Genomic DNA, 20,145 nt, shown 5'->3' on the forward strand with positions numbered 1-20,145 from the left:
TCCAGCTGCTTCAGGTGTTCAGCAGAACGCTGCAACTCTGTTTTACTGTGAAGCTCCAGAAATGTTCTGTGGACTACGAGACTTCACCTGACTTCATCAGCATGGAGGGAGGAGACGATGAGTGGATTTTTATTATTTGGGTGAACTGTTCCTTTAAGAGATAATCTTCAGAAGCGTCATTAATGCAGTAAAGGTGCGGCAGTGTTTGCTCAGAGAGAACACTTTTCTTTGTTTCTCTGTCTCGTGGTGTGTTTGTTGTCCATCTGGCTCCTGAGTCTCACCTGTGTTGCTGTGCCTCTTGGTGAACGGGTTCAGTGTAGCTTTAGCTTTGGAGGTCCAGTTGGCGGTGCTGGAGCCGAACGAGCTGGAGGACAGAGACTTGCCCAGGTTGTCCGAGCTCACCTTCTTGGTGTTGTTGGTGGCCGTCTTACTCCAGTCTGCAGCACAAACACAATGATCAACTGAGCGATCCTGATCAGAGGACTGACTCCCTTCCTCCCTTCCTTCCTTCCTTCCTTCCCTTCCTTCCTTCCTCCCTCCCTCCCTCCCTTCCTTCCTTCCTTCCTTCCTTCCTTCCTCCCTTCCTTCCTTCCTCCCTTCCTTCCCTCCTTCCCTCTAAATCTTTTCCTCCACCCTCTCTTACCCTCGCTTCTTTTCCCATCTTCTTCTCATCTAACATGGAATGCTCTCATGGATAATCCCATGACAGACATTAGTAATACAGAACAGATGTAAAGTGGATTTAATGTCTGACGGGTTTGAGACGTTCAGGCTCAGATTCAAAACGTCCGACCGACACGCTGCAGGTTCAGGACATGTAAATATTAGGGTTGAGATGTAAGTGTTCGCAGTGAGACTCGGCAGAGCTGCTCCGCTGCTGTCGCTTCATTTCATCACCGTGTGTCTGTTTGTTTCAGCTCATATTTACGACCACTCGTGTTTCATGCCTGTTTTAAAATGATCAGACTACATCAAGTTATTTCAGAAATGCGTTAATTACACACAGATAATATTCGTTTGGTGCATTAATGAAAATAACTGTATTGATCTAAAGAGCTGCCGTCATGATGTCACTTCTTTTATCACTGCTGTTTCACGGCTATCTCAACACACACTGAAGGTTTGGTGCCCAACACCAACCTTCAGCCAATGGTTGATGAGGACGGAGTGTGTATGTTGTTCAACAGTCGTATGTGAGTGGGAACACGTCGAACACGCTGACAAACATTAGAAAGCGTCACCCAGATATGTCGATCACCAAAAATAGTTAAATAAACACATTCCAACAACTTGTCCTGCTGTTTTAAAGCAGCCTCGAGACGTGGACGCAGAAGGACCGGAGACATTACTGAGGCATTCTGGAAGCGTTTCTTGTTTTTTTTGTCAGCGCTGCAGAAAAATATGTCTGTGAAAGTTCCCACCGAGCAGAAACTCCACAAGACGTCGATTCAACGTCCTTACAGGGTTCAAAACTACAGAGAGGATTCAAACCTGAGCCTCGACCTCAGGCTGCGTGAGGCCAGTGCTTTACCAGGAGAGCTATTTCATTTTTTGTCACTTCTGTCCTGTTGTACAGAACTCGTACCGAACCCTGACCTCCGTGTAGCATTACACCCCTAGTCAGCGCCTGAGCAGCGACTATTACAACCTTTTACGCCGCTTTATCATAACAACAGTTTGTATATCTGCAGTCTTCTGATTTCCATTTTGAATGAAGAATACAGAGTACCGCCACCTGGTGGTACGGAGAGTTATGTCCTCTCGTGCAGGTGCAGAGCGTACGAGCCACTCGGCCGTCAGCTGGAGGCTTCGCTGCGTTTTTACTGTAAGCGCAGCTTTGTGGCCAACATAAAGGCGATGTGAGGTAAAACCAGCTGACTGATGGACACAAAGATTAAAAATAAAAAAGCAGACTGAGACTAAAATTTCACGGATGAACTCAAAATGAAATGTTACAGCTGTTGGTCTTGGCTGCACATCGTTCACTTGTTACTTGATGCTTCGTGATGGACAGATCGATAACAAACACAAACACATCTGTCTGTAAACTCACTTACTGTTATCGTCTCTGATAAAAGCTCTGCTGGCACACGAGTGGATATCACATAGCGTGGCTCGTCCCCGCACCAGCGATCATTATCATTTACCTCAGATGATATCGTTTAGGTTACTGTTGACCCAATAAAAACTCTGCATGCATGCAGAATGTATGATCTCTGCGTTTTCACTGTGACCTTGGTTTCAGGGAGGAATTCGCTGGCTGAAAGCCATTTCACAGACTTCACCTCGAGAAACAGCTTCACCTGGAATCTTTGGAACGAAAACAGTCGATGAAGCGGCAGCAGAGAACATCCACACACCCGGTGCACCTGGAGGACTTCCTGGTCTCTGAGACGTCTTTTGTTTTATCTTTTTTTATTAGCTGTAAAGCCGCGCTGTCTCAGGCTTTATATTTTAATAAAGTGCCTTCAGTTTTTTTCTGCTGCTGTGGGAACCTGGCAGGAGACTCGCAGACGGACCTGACAGGACTCCTGTACGACTTTATGGTTCTCTCCTGACAGACAGACAGACAGACAGACAGACAGACAGACAGGCAGACAGGCAGGCAGACAGACAGACAGACAGGCAGACAGACAGACAGACAGACAGACAGGCAGGCAGACAGGCAGACAGACAGACAGACAGACAGACAGACAGACAGACAGACAGACAGGCAGGCAGGCAGACAGACAGACAGGCAGGCAGACAGACAGGCAGACAGACAGGCAGACAGACAGACAGACAGACAGACAGACAGGCAGGCAGACAGACAGACAGACAGTCAGACAGACAGACAGACAGACAGACAGATACCTGAGTTATCCGACAGCCTGAATCGTCCGCAGCAGAGGTATCTCCTCCACTGCTTCTGGACGTTTTCTTTCAAGGCGCAGTGGAAGATAAATATGAACAGACCTGAAGACAGAAACAAGAGTCAGTGTTCACGTTAAAGGAACAGTTCACCTCAGAAGTACAGCCCGGTCATTATCACCTCACCCCGAGGCTGACGGAAAGGAGCTTCACGACAAAACAACGTTGCAGCCGTGGGCGTAGGAAGTATTTTAAAAATGTGGGTGGGTCAAGTTTAACGGAGGTGTGTGTGTTCTCCGCTTTACATTCTTGGACAGAGTAGATGTCACTGTACGTATTCTGGTGCCTTTTAACAGCCGGCTTCATACTTTATCGGCTGGCCTACATTTTGCAGTCATCCAGAGGACGTGCCCCAGATCACATGTATGAAGACAATAAAAAGCTGCACATGTGAATTGATGGAATGACTCATGTATAATAGCCTCGTGGTTGTTTTGTGGGCGGTTACCTTGCAGCGAGTTGAAGATGCAGAAGAGGTACATGAAGGGGAGGTTGACGGGCCCCCAGGCGAACAGAGCGAAGCCCCACGTCATCCCCAGCAGGAAGGTGAGGCTGATGACGCTGCGCAGGTTTCGTAGAACCTGGAACAGAACAGAACAGAACAGAACAGAACCGAACAGAAGAGTGAGTGTCTTTAAGTTTTTAAAACAACACAGCGTTTGCCGAGTGTTGTCGACCAGCTCTGGAGGAGAGAGTCTGGATTAGACCCAGACCTTCTGGAGGAACAAACACCAGGAGTCACATCAGATTCTGCTCTGATCCGGTGCTGTTTAGCGACGGGAGGAGAGCTCAGAGATTACTTGTTAACTTTTGGGATTGAATCATCACTCCTGTTTATCAGCCTGACTGCAGCAGAGACGAAGAGAGTTTAAATGTTCACCTCCTCTCGCAGCGTGCGGTTGCTGCGTTTGCCGTTGCGACCGCAGATCTGCAGCATCACCACGACGAACATGGCGACGTTTAGCAGGAACACCAGGCAGAAGTAACCGACGCAGGTGATGTAGAAGACGACCGAGTTCTGGATCCAGCAGCTGAGGAGAGGACACACACACACACACACACACACACACACACGTAGTGTGTACTTACAATATGATATTTATCACAATATTTAAATAAAAAAACAAAACAAATGTTCATATACAATTTGTTTTCACTTTTTACTTGAGGTACTTTCCGTCTTTAGTAAAGTGAAAGTAGCCGCCTGTGACCTACACATGAGTAAAAAGTAGACACTGGACTACAACTGCAAAACAATCAGCAGCAGCCAGTGGCAATCTGTCCCCCCGGGACACCCTGGAGGGTTTGACTGTCAGTGGTTGTCTGGTGTTAATGGGTTGAACTGTTTCTTGCAGTTGGTTTTTAAAAACAAACAGCCAGCGGCGGCGCTGATGCACAAGCTGTGAGCCGTTGTTTCCCCAGTAAACACACCGCCTGGCTGTCGCAGCCGTGGTGTCTTTGGGCTCGTTAGTTGAAGCAGACGGGCACCGGAGGATGACTGGCCCCAACGTTTTGGGTATCGGTATATCATTACATCCCTATTCATTATCAAGATGTCGATCACTTCAGTCTATCCTTCCACAAAATAACAGAATATAACCAGTTACTATGATTGTAATGACTTACAACTCTGAGGATCCCTCTCCTGACTCGCCTCTGCCGTACTTCTGCAGGCCGTAAGAGTTTTTATCCACAGCAACAACGATCCCCACCAACACAGCAGGGAGACCTGGAACAACACAGTCGAGGGGTTACGTCCCTGGAAACTTCACCTGACTTTGATGTAGTGATCAGATATTGACTACTTCAGCTTTACTCAGCATTGACATTCAAACTGACACTTTAACTTTATTCAGGACCAACACTGAGACATTCCTGCGCCTGTGTTTCAGTTACATTTAAAGTTTCTCGCTCATGTTAAAGCACTAAACACACGTGTTTTCTTCAGATAACGTATCTTAATTATTAAATCGTAGCTGAAGCTCCTCACCCCATCCAACGATGCAGAACTTGAGGATGTATCTTCGTATGTAGGTGTTGAAGACTTTGACCAGAGCGATGTACATGTGGATGGACTCCAGCCCCATCCAGGTGAAGGAGGTCAACAGGAAGTAGTGCAGGAAGACGGCCACGGACAGGCACAGCCACTCGGTCTCAAGACTGGCGAGCCAGCCGTCCAATAGGAAGACCATGTTCAGGAACAGCAGAGACGTGCTGAGGTTCATCAGGATCTTGGAGGGGTAGTCACGCCGGAGTTTTCTGAGGGAAGGAAACAGGGAAGAGATGAGACGTGGCATGTGGTTGAAATCTGAGTTCCACTTTTTTTTTTTTTGGCAGCAGTTTGTCTTCATTTTCGGTTCCACACACTGACAGCGACGGGTGCAGATTGTTCTAAATCATCTGAGATTTTAAACATAGTTTGGTTTCTCAGGATTTTTTAAGGTGCGTCAAATCTCGTGACTCACTCGAAGGCGATGTATGTGAGCAGCGTGGCAGCAGAGAAGATGGCGGAGATGCCGCAGCCGATGTAGGTGATGAAGGTCAGGATCTTGTTGTTCTTGAGGTCGATGTGGGGTGAAGCTCCAGAAATGTCCTGCAGACACAGACAGACAGAGAAATACCAGGTGTGATAAGATCTCAGGATTGAATGATATGTTTCCTTCAGGGTCCATCCCGATTATTAGCAATCAAGGAGACTGAAAGCATGTGTTTGTAGCTGGTATACATTTGCAGTAAAGACAAAAAACTTTAGAGTTATCAGTGATGGAATCTACAAAGTACATTTTACTCAAGTACAGTACAATTTTGAGGTACTTAACTTTGAGTATTTACATTATCTGCTCCGTTATGCTTCCACCCCACTACATTATTTGATAACTTTAGTTAGATTTAAAGGCAATCCTACAAAAAACCCTGATACCGAGACTCAAAATTCATGTAAAAGCTTTGCCAGCTGCACCCTCAATACTTCTCTAGTTATGATTTGTTAAAGTTTGTCCCTCTCAGCTAAATGTCATCATGGTTTTAGTTTGTTTGAGTGTTCTCAGCCTCAAATTCAATTAGTTCCAAACATCCAAGAAACTCTGCTGCAGGATTTTAAAGGTTTTTTTTTTATCGTTATTTTCCAGGTCTGCAAATTTCATGATGAGTCGGTGCTAATTATTCAGAAACATATTTGAAATGAATTTAAAATGAACCCTCAGTCACCACAATAATCACAGCAAAATGTACTGAAAATGACCCCGACATGATTTAATAATAATATTATGCTAATTTCCACAAAGCAGTTCACAACCAGCTGGTAACTTCTTTAATACATCACCATCACTTCTGCAGGTCAGTTAACTGAAGGACATTTATAACATTCATCATTTCAGTACGATCAGTCAAACTTTGAAACAATTTTCCTAAATGTTATTTATTTTAATAGCCAACTTAAATGGTTAACTATTAAAAAACAACAGAGTCATAATCATGAAACGAGTGACTAATTTCCAATTTTAAGAGTTTCATGTTTTTTTTTTTATATTTTCAGACAACGATACAAATATGTATATGTATAGTAACTGTGTGTGTGTGTGTGTGTGTGTGTGTGTTTGAGATGTGTGTATATATATATATATATATATATATATATATATATATAGAGAGAGAGAGAGAGAGAGAGACCCTGAGGCTTGTTGTATTGGTGAGAACGTAAATGGTTATAAATGTCCTTCAGTTTACTGACCCGCAGCAGTTGGACAGAAACTATCTGGACGTTTACTAAAAGTGAAACAAAAGTAAGAAATATGAGAGCAGACGACATGTCAGACACAAACTGACACATAATCCAAGAGCAGAGCTCATCAAGACTAAACAGTATGAATGTTAGGTCAGTCAAGAGAAAGAAACGGACAAACGTTAAAGTAAAATGTTAAAAAACAAGTCAAATAAATCACACAGAGGAAGTTAAATACGCTCCTGATGTTTCAGTGAAGACCTCATGACGTCGAAACTTCTCTCCTCCAAAACCTTTTCTGATGGAAACAGCATCAAACCGACGACACGACCAGTTTTTAACAAAGTGATTCAATATGTTTGTGTCTGCGTCTACGTGAGGACAGTCTTACCATGAGGATGCCAAAGTGCGTCAGGTGGTTACAGAGACAGACGGTTTTGTTGCTGCTGGATTTTGCAGACACGTTGCAGCCTTCCTCGTTCCAGCCTCCAACACCACCTGGTGGCAGCACAGAGGTATTACTGCACATTACAGTCATCTATCTATCTATCTATCTATCTATCTATCTATCTATCTATCTATCTATCCATCTATCCATCCATCCATCCATCCATCCGAGCACACAGTATGAATATGGAGGTGTATCTATATGCACACGTGGCCTGAACCTCTGACAAATAGTCCAAAAAGGTGAATTAAGGATAAACTCAGACGTCCAGCCGTCAGCGTCCCGGCGGACGAGAGCGAGTTGATAAAAAGAGCTCTTGGATGAAACTTTGACAGATGGGATGTTGTTCAGACTGTTTCCGGGCTCCCTGCGGATCAGAGAAGCTGAAGTGGACCTGAAGCGTTTCAGGCGACGTGACGACAGATGAACAGACTTACCGTTCATGCTGAAGTCCCAGAACATGCAGCGTGGATTCAGGGAGGGCTGTCGGGACAGAAGAGGAAGGGAAGAAATATGAAGTCCACCAGAGCTCATCAATCATCAGGTGACCTAATAATTAATAACTGCTTTCATTTTCCAGATGATTTATTTGTCTCCGCTTTGTGTAAATAAAAGATGACTGTAAAAGTTCAGTTAGATTTGACCTGATTTTCTCTTTTTCTTTCTCCAGAAACATCTGAGCAGTTCACAAAAAAAGTCAAGTGGTCACATTCTGCGTGAATGAAGGAAGTTAAAACAAAAACAGCAGCTGCAAAAAATAAGTGAAAATAAAAATAAAAATGTGGATAAATAAGAAATAAGAAGATAAAAAAAGAAATGATAAATAAAAAGAAATTAAAAAAGCAAAAATAAAAATATTTATATGTAGAGAAAAAAATAACGATGAAAAAGATTAAACAAAAAGAAAAACTGAGACAACATAAAAGAGAAAATACAGAAAAAACAAAAACAGCAAATACAAAATAATAAAGAAATAAAACAAGTGATTAATAAAAAATGAATAAAAGTAAAAATAAAGATAAATAAACTGACAAAGAAGAAAATAAAACATAAAACAAGATAAAAAGAAAAGAAATTAAAAAAGACAAAAAAGATCAAACAAAACTAAAATAAATAAATAAATAAATCATTTAAATGAAAACAAAAACAGCAGCTCCAAAAAATTAAAATAAGTGAAAGTAAAAATGAAAAAATTAAAGACGCAAAACTCACTCAATCAGACCCGTACACACACATGTTGACCTGTACCTGTTCAGACAGGTGAGCGATCTCGATCTCCACCGGCTCCTCCAGGTTACGGATGGAGAAGTTCCCCACGCTGCTGGCCACCACGTAGCTGTTCAGAGAGCGGCCGCCCTGCTCCTTCTGCACAAACACCATCAACGTTAGCAAGTACCGTCCCTCCTGGTGCTCAGGTCATTCACCCGGATCAGGACGAGTCGTTCTCACCTGGAACAGGTTGGTGCTGTTGAAGAATATGAAGTTGATCCTGGACACGGTCGACCTGTCGGCTTCACTCAGAGGGACGTTGGACAGCAGCGAGGCGGGGAGGGTGACCTGAGCGTGAGGGTTGATCCGCTCCGATTGAAAATCAATCTGAGGAGAAAAGAAGAACGAAGGGAGCGATCAATACTGAAATCAATCAGATCCAGACGTGTGTTAACACCAGAGTTCAGCTCTCAGTCCGTCAGACTACACCTACACCTGACTACACCTGGCTGAGTTCACACAGAGTCTGAGTGACCAGCTGTGATGTCACTTCCTGCTCTGTATGAAACAAACCCGTCCATCACTGAGACAAACAGACGCCATGTTTCTGCTCAAAGACAGAAAGAAGTTCATGCAGAACATTTGCTGAATTTACAAGAAGGAACAAATCAGTCAGAATCAGTCAGAGACAGAGTTTCACACAGTTTATAAAGTGTCTCCAACTCAACAACTCACTAAACTGACACATTTGTTAAGGGAGTCTGGTGACAAAGAAGTAGCCTATACTGGTTATATGGGTATATTGGAGACAGAGTTTTACAACGTTATAAAGTTTGTTTTAACTCAACAACTCTTAAAATCACCACATTTGTTAAGGGAGTCTGGTGATGCTGTGTTACTGGTTCAATGTTTGGACCAGTTGAAACACAGCGTGTTCACAAACATCTGCTGCAGGTTACAGAGACCAAACATGTCATTTTGAACTCGGCCTCATCCAGACTTCTGGTTTCTGTTCTGGACATTGTAGAAAAGTAAAAATAATTGTCTCAATGTAAGTGATCCACTGGGGAAGTTTCATGGTGGTATGTAGCGTGTTGCCTTGAATGAAACATCCATGAAATACACAGTGATACTCAGGAAGCTCTGATGACCTGACGCTGTTACCTGTGGCTCGGTGGAGTTTTGAGCGATGAAGGCGCTGAAGGACGTCCCGTTGAACGCGCTGGTGTTGAAGGCAGATATCCCTAAAGCCAGGTGTTTGGAGGTGATGCTGACGGACCGACCCTCGAACTCGATCTTCTGAACCAACTCATCGACTGTCTTCAGAGCTCTGAGGGCAGAGAAAGAAAGAAGTGTTTTAAATTAAAAAGTGATTTTGTGTTTCTATTGTGTTTTAAAGACTTGTAAGCATGAAAACACTGGATATTTTTAAGTTGGGACATTTTCCAGCTGTGTTTGTGGCGACAGAACCGGGAATTTGAAGCCAAACTATGATCTTCTCCTGACCCTAACCAGACCAAAAGCCCAGCGATGTTGTAACATAAACTTGAATGTAAAGAAATGTAAAGTGTTGAACATATTCAGGAGGTAGAGCACAAGTAGAGTGAGCCTCAACAGTCGAGTGGAGCAGAGAACAGGAAAGTGGAGCCTACATCTCTGAGGTGGCAGGCAGCGCCGTCTTTGAGCTGTTCATGACGTTGGAGATGATGGTGACGACGGTGGAGGCCAACGTGGTGTTGATCTTCGCCACGTTCACCAGCTGCTTCACCTTCGTCACCACTTTAGACACCTGCAGACAGAGGAGGAGGAGGAGGAGGAGGAGGAGGAGGAGGAGGAGGAGGAGGAGAGTTGATAGACTGTCCTACAGGAGCTCTATTTAATCACATAGAGGAGTGCGGACGCCCACCTCCTCATTGGACAGCTCGCTGTTGGTGATGTCGGCGAGCTGCACGGCCACCTCAGCTGCATTTTCTGCACAGAAACACACAAAATGAAAGATTTAACACAAAGAAAAGACGAATTCGATTTTCATTTTGCTCACTTAATCAAATGTGTGTCATTTCTTTTTAAATGTAGTGAACTGTCATATTTATTCATATGTTTTTAAATAATTCAGCGTGAAATCTGAATGTGTTTGAGTCAAAATTAACCCTTCTGACACCACTGCATTGGAAAATAAATCACAGTGAAGAAATCAAATATCTCTGGTTCATGGATTCATGGATCGCTTCAATCATCAGTCTAAAATATGGACAACTGTGTTTAAACGATCGACTCTTTGATGAAACGAAGCGAGGACGAGCTTGTGTACATTTGAATTTCAGGGGAGACGTCAACTACGACTCCCATGATGCATTTAGGCAAGACATATCCAATCATGACTTTTCGTTCAGTCTGCGTCTGCCTCAGTGTGAGTGTCTGATTGGCTGCGGGCCGAGCGTACCTGCAGACACCTCGATGGTGTCGATGTCCGTGCAGTTACTGAGGTCTGCAGGCGACCAGTAGGATGAGAGGTTCAGTGTGTTGATCTCACTGGGAGACAAAGAGAGGAAGACAGAGAGCAGGAAGACGTGATGCTTTACTGTTGCTAACTGGAAGAAATGAGACAGAGAAGTTATAATTCATGTAAAGTGTGAGCTCCGTGTCTGGTTCAGCAGCTGAGTTTGAGCCGAGGCTAACTTGACACTGCATGAATTCATCAGTTAATAAATATGTTAAGAAACAAAAGTGAGAGCAGCAGAGCGTCGAATCTGAAGTCCATGATGAGCGCTGTGGAAATGTTAATCACACTGACTTTATCACAGCAACAGGTTAAATAATAATAGTCTCTGATATGACATCATACAGTGATAATGAAAGAGCATTTCAGGCTTTCTAAAGGACCTGCAGACATCCTGCCTGCTGCATTAACAACATATAGATCAGTATCAGGGGTGTAGTGTCTCAAGAAGAAGGAAGAAGATGAATGAGCTCCGTTAACCGTCGTCAGACTCTTGAATCTGTATTCGTGGAGGATCGTCCGCTCTGTGAACAACAACCAGGACGTCAGAGTGAAACCGGCCGTCTGTTCGTACGAGCGACAACAAACTGAGCTGTCGTTTGAGCATCAATGATTAATGCAGAGTTACCCCTCTGAACGTGTGTGTGTGTGTGTGTGCGTGTGTGTGTGTGTGTGTGTGTGTGTGTGTGTGTGTGTGTGTGTGAGAGTGTGTGTGAGAGTGTGTGTGTGTGTGTGTGTTACCAGGTCCTGGAGGTGCTCTGCTCCTTGTTGGGGAAGCAGGGCAGGTACTGGGTGACTTTGGGTCGGCTCTCAGGCCAGTGGTAGTGCAGCGGGTTCTCCTCTGGACAGTTTTCTGTACGGAGTGAAAGCAGGAAGAGTTATTTCACATTTAAAAGATAACAAGATAAAAAAAGATGAATATAATATGAGCTGAACAAGAGCGTGAAACAAATCACGAGGCTCTGATAAAGATACACAACGGTGTGGACACAAAAGAGGGAGGAAAACAAAGATGACACATGAGAGCAAATCAACAGAGCTCATGAACAACAAACAGAGAATAAAACAAATATGAAAAAGTTCTGACAGTGAGAAGCAGAGAAAGAGTCTGTGTTTGAGTAAAAGCGTTGGAGATGACCGTAGCTCAGGAGGTAGAAGGAAGCAAGGTTGGTGGTTCGATCCCCGGCTGTGGCTGCATGATGAAGTGCCCTTGGGCAACATTAGCAACCTCACATTGCTCCTGATGCTCTTATCTGTCAAAAGACTCTCACTTCACAGCAGACGCCATCATCGCTCCACACCGGAGATCCGGACATCTGGAGATGGCCGTCATTTGATTGACCAGTCAGATGGGAGCGTCTATGCCCGCCCTCAAGCCTGCAACAGCCAATGAGTGATCGTGTAGACGGGTGACCCACCCTCTCTTCTTTCTCCTCTCTCCTGAGCCACTTACACGCCAGCCTCCGGGTGACTGATGCATCATGTAGCCAATGAGATTTCAAATCCAGTAATATATAGTTTATATCAGTCTGCTCTCTGAATAGGCTGTTTTTTTTTTCACCTTAGCTTTTGTTTTTGACCTTTTTATCTGCACAAACAAACAGTGTAACTAAGGAAATAACACACTATAATGAGTCCTTGCCCCGGTTACTCTCAGTTCCTCACCGATCAGTCTGACATCAGTGGAGGCTGGTTGGATCTGCAGGCCGGAGCTCATCAGTCCTTCACTGCTGGACAGCCGGGCAGACACGTCAGCTTCACCCAGACTCTGATTACTGATGTAGTCGTAATACAGCAGAGCCTGGCAGCTGTAACTGGACACAAGACACGAAACAGACCTGAAGCACGCTGCTGAAGGTGTAGACTCAAACATCTGACAGGCTCATAACAGCTGACAGCCTGAATCATCCTCAAAAACTTGTTTTTCAGCACAATTCACTACAATAAACTCACATAATGACACAGAGCCCACAGGGTTAAATGTTTTACCTGGTTGGGTTTCCTCCGCTCTGAGCTGTCGGCTGGACTCTGGAGAGAAACCACGTTACAGAGGTGAGAGGACTATTTGAAACACTGCCTGTATACTGCATGTTTCCCAGACCAACACATCTCTGAGCTCAACGATATCTTAACTGGGATCTATAGCTTCCAAAATAAACACTATCAGAAGAGTATTTTATCTGTTGAGTTTCAGCCACTGATTTCTGAGACCTTCACATGATTAAACAGATCTGACGCTGTGATCTTCTGTCAACAAACCGTTTTACAGTCACGAGTCTTTCTGAGCTGATTACCTGACGGAGTCCACGTAGACTGTGTGGGTCCAGCTCTGAAAGGTTTGATTTAGCTGTAAGAAGGAAAACAAATCAGCACATTCAGCAGTTTTAGAGGCTTTCAGTCCACGTTCTCGTGTCCCTGTCAGCGTCTCAGGTTTCAGTCTGACACTGAAAACAACCTCGACCCCCTGCTGCTCCACCAGGCACTGAAATCTGAACACTGACGTCTTCCGCCTTCGCTGCCGTCTCGGGCCACCAAAGGTTGAACGTGCATAATAGTGCAAGCGACCGCTCTTACCCAGAGATCCACGGCTCGCTCGACATCAGCCTGGGCCGGCGTCGCGCCCGCGTCATCCACCACAAAAGAGATCCGGTAGAACAACCTCTCTGCAGGACGAAGACGACAGGGGAGAAACAGAGATAGGAAGGAAATAATACTTCAGTCTCACTCTGGCACAGACTTTCTCACACATATGATGGAGCTTCTTTATGTGCCGGAGCCACATAGCAGGAGATGAATCGAGCTAATCGAGTTGTGTAAAAATCCAATTTGACAGTGTGGAGCGATGAGGAGGAGGGACGTGCTGCCGGAGTCATGATGATTTCTCCTCCTGCTGAATGGAGATGATTTGGATTCAGAACATGTTTCTGTGGGTCGGCCGCAGCACTTTGTCAGAATCTGACTGTTTGAAAAGGATTTCACACTTTCAACACGTCGCTGTGTGTCTGCAGTCTGAGACCTCACACAGGATGAAGAGCTGCAGCCAAAGACTGAAACATCCATCCTAGAAATTAACTGTGCGATTGTTAAATATTCTGATATCTTTATTAATCTTTCCTGTAGAAACACTTGACATTTTGTGTGTTCAGTTATAAAACTGACTCTGAGTTCATTAACTGTTAACATAAAGCCCAATGACAGAAGAAGTCTCTCACCCTCGATGCCGATCAGTCAAAAAGAAAACGTTTGGAAAAAATCCTCTGCCATGTTAAACTTTAGATTATTTTTTTATCCTTGTAATTAAAGTTTAAAATCGCTCATATAACTTCAACTTTCACTTTGAAATGGTTTTTATTTCAGCTTTATTTAGTAAATAAGATGTGCTGCTTTTCTCAAAATGGTCAATCTCTTCATTTGTTTTCTTCCTGTGTACTTTATATATATAAAATACTCATTATTATATCTATTATATAATATTTACAAAGTACTGAATTATCATACACATATATTACATCATCTACACGTTAGACATTCTTATGGAAACTGTTTACGTTTGTATTTATATGTTTAACCCTGATGTGAATATGTGTTACTGCTGTGATCTGATGTATTCAGCATGTGATGGCGGCTCCTGTCCTGTGACATCAGCATGTGAGCGGTGACTCGAGTGTCTACAGTCTCCTCATTATTATCATCGTCACTATTTCTTATTCTGTGTTTGTCTTGCATCTGTTTCATCCTCAGTCAGTCGCTCTTCCCTCTCTGACTCTTCAGCTGCTGTAACGAGAGTATTTCCTCGTTGACGGATCAATTATCTCTAATCTCTTCTTATCTCTCCTGTTACGATGTAAATGATGTTGTTATCAATCCGTCGTGTCACTCCTCAAACAGCAGACACACAGTGTTGAGTCATCGTGAGTTTCCTCTGTGATGCAGCAGTTTCAGGGCTCTCAGTTCTCCTGCTATGCTTCACATCGGCCACTAGGTGTCGCTCTGGTATCTCTAATTGTTAGTAGATGCTACTGAGCGGTCAGAGGACCTCCTCCATCAGTTCTGGTGGGAGACCCTGCAGAGCTGCAGACTTTTACTTGTCTGGTTTTCTGAGGTTTGGGGAGCAGCTGCAAACTTTTCGTCTGGATTTCACAGCAGCGTGTAAAAGTCTCTGTGGAGACGAGACGTCTGTTATTGACTGTCTGAGAGTACGAGCAGCACAGCAGGACGCCTCGACCAGGAAGCTGGATGGACGGATCAAGAAGAAGTGGAAAGAACTAGAGATTTGTAGATAAAATGAGAACGAGCAGAGAAATATGAGGGAGAGTGAAGTCTCTGTCTTGGATATCGTAATGATGGACAGATGAACAGAGAGGTGGAGGAAGAATGAAGCACAGTCCATTAATTTAAACTACAAGTACCTGACTAAATACTACAGTCTGATTGGACTCCAGTTTAATGAATCATGACGAGCCAATCAGCAGCCTCCAGTACCTGAGGGACCCCACCCATCCACCTGATTGAACGTTATTCACATCTACCACCACAGTTCAGACAGAATGATACCAGTGAGTCTAATGAGTGATTCAAACACAGCTGTAAAACCCAGCCACCTTCAGAGTCATGTAATCATGTATTCAGTCTTAAAATCCAGTTTTCTCTGTAGCATCTCAACCAGCCACAATATTTCTTGTTTTAAATAGAGCAATAACACACTATATGGCCAAAAGTCTGTGGACACCTCAGTATTACAGCCGTGTGATAGTTGAACATGTCATTCTGAAAACAAAGAGATGAATCTGCTGCTGTCACAACCTTTACACCAGATGTTAGAAGCAGTCTGCAGGGATCGTTCGATATTTTACCACCTCTGCACCATTATCAGTGTGTAAATTCAAAACTAAAATTTCAAACGCGCTGGAAATAACAGGGATTAGTAGAAATCAGCTGATCAACAAATGTGCTGTTGTGATGTGTATTTTTTTAGCAATTAAGCTAACACAGTTCATAACTTATCCTCATTATTTCTGATGCGAATTCCCAAAATATTTTCTGGGCGTCCATATACTTTTGGCCATATAGCTTATATCGGAATCTGCAAGCAGATGATTCACATACATATTTTAACACTTAACATCATAATAGTTTTAAATAAATACATTTAAGACTTAATACACGTAACTATGATGAATTTTCTTTCCAGTGCATGCCACAGATGATTTGTTTTGATTCTCTACATCTACAGTTTCTTTTGTTACTGCATGACATACTGTTCCCCGATGACACTCCACACAGACATGTAAAATGAAAGCGTTGTTTACATTGGCATGGCAATGCGGGCTCGGCTGCTAAATCCACAGTTGGGGGTCCAGATGTGGGGCGCACCGAGGCCTTTTTGAGGCTGCTTGCCGACGTGCTGACAGCTCTGAATGGAGAGGAGGTTTTTGTGGTTACGAAGTGGTGGGTACTGACGACGACAGGTGAGGCTGGGGAGAGCTGGGCCTCTTTCACTTCGCCGTCACTTTGTTCTGGATTCTTGAGGCCTCCTGAGTTCTGACTCCCACTGTGATTCGACATGCTTGGACTTGAGTTCAAACTAGGCTTTGCTGATGTGCCTGCAGTCACACTGAGATCTGGTGCTGGTTTGCTGCCTGTCTCGTTCCCCTGAGGAGCTTCCATACGTCCATTTTCTATAAAAGTTGTAGCATCTTCAGCCTTTGTTGTGTTTGTCATTTCACTCTGCACTGATGGAGCGTCTTTGAGAGCTGTAGCAGTGGTTGCATTTGACATGGAAATGTTTTTAAAACCCGCTGTGTTTGCAGAAATGAAGCCTTGACCTGGGGCAGCAATAGAGGAGCTGGTGGGGGATCCGGAGACTGGCGTGGAAGAAGGGATATTAAGGCCAGAAGAGTGCAGGGGGGCCTGAATAACTGGAGCACCAGTGGGTTGTGGTGATGCTGCAGAGCTCGGCTGATAACTGGGTTCAGAAGTGGGGCAGGAGGAAGTAGTTTGCATCTCAACAGGAAATGGTTGAGTGTTCAGGGCCGATTCTGGATTCAGATTAGCCTGAAGGCCTGTTGGTGCATTTAACATTTCATCCAGAGTCATATTACCATCTTCAGCAGAGGCCTGTTCATCCGCAATATGTATTTTCGGAACAACATCCGCAGGATCAAATACAGCAGAAAGATGTGCAAGTTTCCCAGCTGTGGTGAGATTATTTGAGGCCTCAGGTGACGATACAGGACCAGTGACAAACCTGGAAGCTGTTTGTGAGGCGTTCACAAGCTGTGGCGAAAGCTCGTCCTTGTCAGAAACAACAGCGGTTGAGTGACGTGTGAAACTTTGGTCGAGAGGAAGTGATTGGCTGACTGTGATGAACTGCTGGACTGACTGGCGAACAGGATACGTGGTGGATCTCTGTAAGGACTGTAAATGGTTCTCCAGGGGGGATTGGGTTGTTGTGGGCCGGTGGAATTCAGAAATCAGCCAACTGGGCGACAAGGAGACAAATTGTGCCTCTTCAATGCTGGCAGACACTGCTGGCAACGGGGGAAGGGAGGAGACAGTTATGTAGGGAGAAATTGCAGGAAAGGGAGGTGTTAGGGTTTCTGCTAGAGAAAGAGAGGGTGAAATGGAGGGTGAAAGCAGAGAAGGGGTGAAGGCAAAAGACATGAATTGCCCCCTGACATCAACATCTGGCCTCTGACTCATGTTTAATGTCTCGCCTGCAGCCACAAACTTGCTCGCATTTACCTGAGTGCCCAAGTGTGTGTGCTCTGCGCTGTGTGTGTCGATCAGATGGCCTGTGTGTTCAGTGTTCGTCTGTGCCAAGCCTGACTGGTACATATAATCCAGCCCTGAAGCGTGCTGGGGGGTGTCTGTGCCAAGCTGCGTACTCTGGCTGCTGTGGAGTGCCCGAGTCTGGGTAGTTGCCATGACGGATGGATTTGACGAAGGTGAAGTGAGGTGATTAAATACATCGTCATGGTCAACGAGTGCCTGTGAGCCCCTGGAGTTTGTGTTCAGCTGGTTGTCGGTGTCTAAATGTGAGATTGTGTGCGGCAGCCTCCATGGATCTCTGGTAAAGGTCAGACTGGAAGCACGTCTGTCTAATAACCCAGATGAAGATGTTGAGTTCTCAACTATGGGATTTGGGGAGGATGAGGAGGAAGACACTGCAGTTTCCTGTTCAACCATCCTCTCTGTAGTCCTAGCTGCTTGTATCACTGTGGCAGCAGGAAGCGTCTCTGTAGATACAGTGATTGGCAGGCTTTCAGGGTGATGGGAGAAGACTGGACTTGAAGCTGAAAGAAAAGTATTTGAAGACGAAGAAGAAATGGAGGGCTGTGTTTTATCAATATTTGCCTGAAGCAGAGCCGGGGTGTGTTCAGAGGCCCAAATGACAGCTGTTGTCACTGATGTAAAGCCAATGGCTGGCTGATTCACCAGACGCGACTCGTCTGAAAGAGTATCTACGTCACTTAACTCTCTCTGATCAGAATGAACCAGGAACTGGCTCACTGAGAGAATGGATGCATGAGATGAAGGCCACAGGATCTCTGACGAACCCAACTGTGACAGAGCAGGTACATCAGTGCTGGATGCCAAATTCTCAACTGATAATCCAGAGGGCTTAATTTGGCTCACAAGCAGACCTGATTGGGTATCAGGGGGCTGATTACCCTCAATGTAAGGCAACCGACTTCTAAAAGGTTCTGACATATTGTTAGAGGACTCTTCAGCAGAGAGTAAATGGTATTCAGCGAGCAGTACGCCATCAACAACTGGCATCTGAGACTCAGTGGAGGCTTTAGAAACGAGAGGAAGTGACACCGAGGATGCTGTGTCAACTCTTGTCACCACAAAATCCCTTTGAAGATTTGAGGACAGAGGCAGAGACGACAACAGAGAAGGCTGAAAGTTCCTGCTGACTCCACCTGACTCCGAAACGTGAGCGGATTCAACAACACCGCCCGCATCTGAAAGCCTTTGTTCGACCTGCTGGGAAGAAGAGGGTTGAGCAGAGGGTGGAAGAGGAATGGTGGAGGACCAAAGGGGAGGAGAGGATGAGAGAGGAGGCGCGGTTAAAGCAACAGATGATGAAGCAGGTGGAGTGATGGCATGAGAGGAGGTGAAGGGAGTTAGGAAGGTAGACGATGAGGAGCGATGGATGTCGAGAGGGAATCTAAAAACGTTAGAAGAGGAAGTTTTGGGGAAACCAGGAGAAAGAGAGGAGATGGGAGATACGTCTGTACTAGTATATAAATTGATAATCGGTCTACTTCTGGACGCTGCAAGATCACTTCCAGTAATGTCTGTTTCATTCACACTGTCCAGGGGGGTTATAGGAAGTGAGGAATAGGATATCTGTTCTTCCTTCTGTGGCTGCAAAGAAGAAAACAACTGCTTGGGGAAAATCTCTGGGAGGGAAGCAGAGGAGCTTAGTTGTACTGTGGGCAAAGATGGTGTTGGCTGCATGAGGAGGAGGGATGAAAGTGGGGGACTAAGGAGCGATGGTGTTGGATGAAAAGTCGATGTTTCCAGTTTCTGAGTGATGGCTTGTATGTGGGAACTGTCCTCTTGTTTTTGTCCACTTGAACTACTGTGGTGGGTTTGAGGAATTTGAGACCTGCTGATTAATGCAACTGTTCCCGGCATCAATTTATCTTGTGAGTGGGTCGGAGAAAGCTTGTGGTCTGCTTGGGTTTCCGAATCATGAAAATGTGTTTGGACGAGCACTTCACTTCCCTCAGGAGGAGTTAGAGGAAGAAAAGCACCATCAGGATCTGATTGGTTGATCGATTTTTGGTTTGGTACGTCAGGACCGAGAGTGGCAGGTGCATCCAAGGAGTAGACAGCATCAAACTCATACAAGCTAAAAGCACTGCCTTCCTCCGAGAGTTCAGTCAGATCATACACGAATGCCTCCGACCCTGACGAGTACTCGTTGCTCTGTGTTTCTAGAGGGTCCGTCCAGTTAATTCTTGAATCTGTTTGGTTTTCGTTGGTGCTCAGCAGTGACCACTGTGGCGCTACAGGTTTGTTCTTTCTGTTGCTCAGTGCAGACGATGATGACAACAATGAAGATGACGATGCGAGGGGTGCCTTTGCGTCCTCTTCTTTACGTTTCCCCGGAGACGAGACTGAAACCCCTGATTCAGGAGGGAGTTTTGAGTCTCGAGTGGTTGTAAGTGGATGTGAGAAGTTCACTCCTGATGAGGGTTGAGCTGTTGCAGTTGTGTACCCAGCTGTGTGTTTGAATCCACCTCTCTGTGTTGTGAACGCAGGCCTGACTGTGTGTTTGAGTTCAGTTGGCAGTACAGCGGGTTTCGTGATGTGCACCACTGGCCCGGGAGGTGCTCTGGT

The 20,145-nt window shown here is 44.9% G+C and overlaps 1 protein-coding gene across 3 annotated transcripts in view; it reads right to left on the reverse strand.

Annotated features, from left to right (window-relative positions):
* The window catches only part of adgrg6 (adhesion G protein-coupled receptor G6), an 80,120-nt gene that overhangs the window by 16,940 nt on the left and 43,035 nt on the right, over positions 1–20,145 (reverse strand). For all 3 annotated transcript variants that reach the window (XM_084376757.1, XM_084376755.1, XM_084376756.1), the window contains 20 exons: positions 13,363–13,451; positions 13,083–13,135; positions 12,778–12,816; positions 12,454–12,602; positions 11,530–11,641; positions 10,732–10,820; positions 10,195–10,259; positions 9,941–10,077; positions 9,453–9,618; positions 8,529–8,675; positions 8,328–8,444; positions 7,517–7,562; positions 7,023–7,129; positions 5,376–5,503; positions 4,901–5,169; positions 4,537–4,639; positions 3,791–3,941; positions 3,359–3,491; positions 2,854–2,955; positions 282–437 (listed from right to left, as the gene is read on the reverse strand). In XM_084376757.1, the coding sequence (XP_084232883.1) occupies positions 282–437; positions 2,854–2,955; positions 3,359–3,491; positions 3,791–3,941; positions 4,537–4,639; positions 4,901–5,169; positions 5,376–5,503; positions 7,023–7,129; positions 7,517–7,562; positions 8,328–8,444; positions 8,529–8,675; positions 9,453–9,618; positions 9,941–10,077; positions 10,195–10,259; positions 10,732–10,820; positions 11,530–11,641; positions 12,454–12,602; positions 12,778–12,816; positions 13,083–13,135; positions 13,363–13,451 (2,358 nt within the window). The remainder of the gene's footprint in view (positions 1–281; positions 438–2,853; positions 2,956–3,358; positions 3,492–3,790; positions 3,942–4,536; positions 4,640–4,900; positions 5,170–5,375; positions 5,504–7,022; positions 7,130–7,516; positions 7,563–8,327; positions 8,445–8,528; positions 8,676–9,452; positions 9,619–9,940; positions 10,078–10,194; positions 10,260–10,731; positions 10,821–11,529; positions 11,642–12,453; positions 12,603–12,777; positions 12,817–13,082; positions 13,136–13,362; positions 13,452–20,145) is intronic.

The sequence above is a fragment of the Pagrus pagrus genome, assembly GCF_965226575.1.
Source record: "Pagrus pagrus genome assembly, chromosome: 16".
Classification (NCBI taxonomy): Eukaryota; Metazoa; Chordata; class Actinopteri; order Spariformes; family Sparidae; genus Pagrus; species Pagrus pagrus.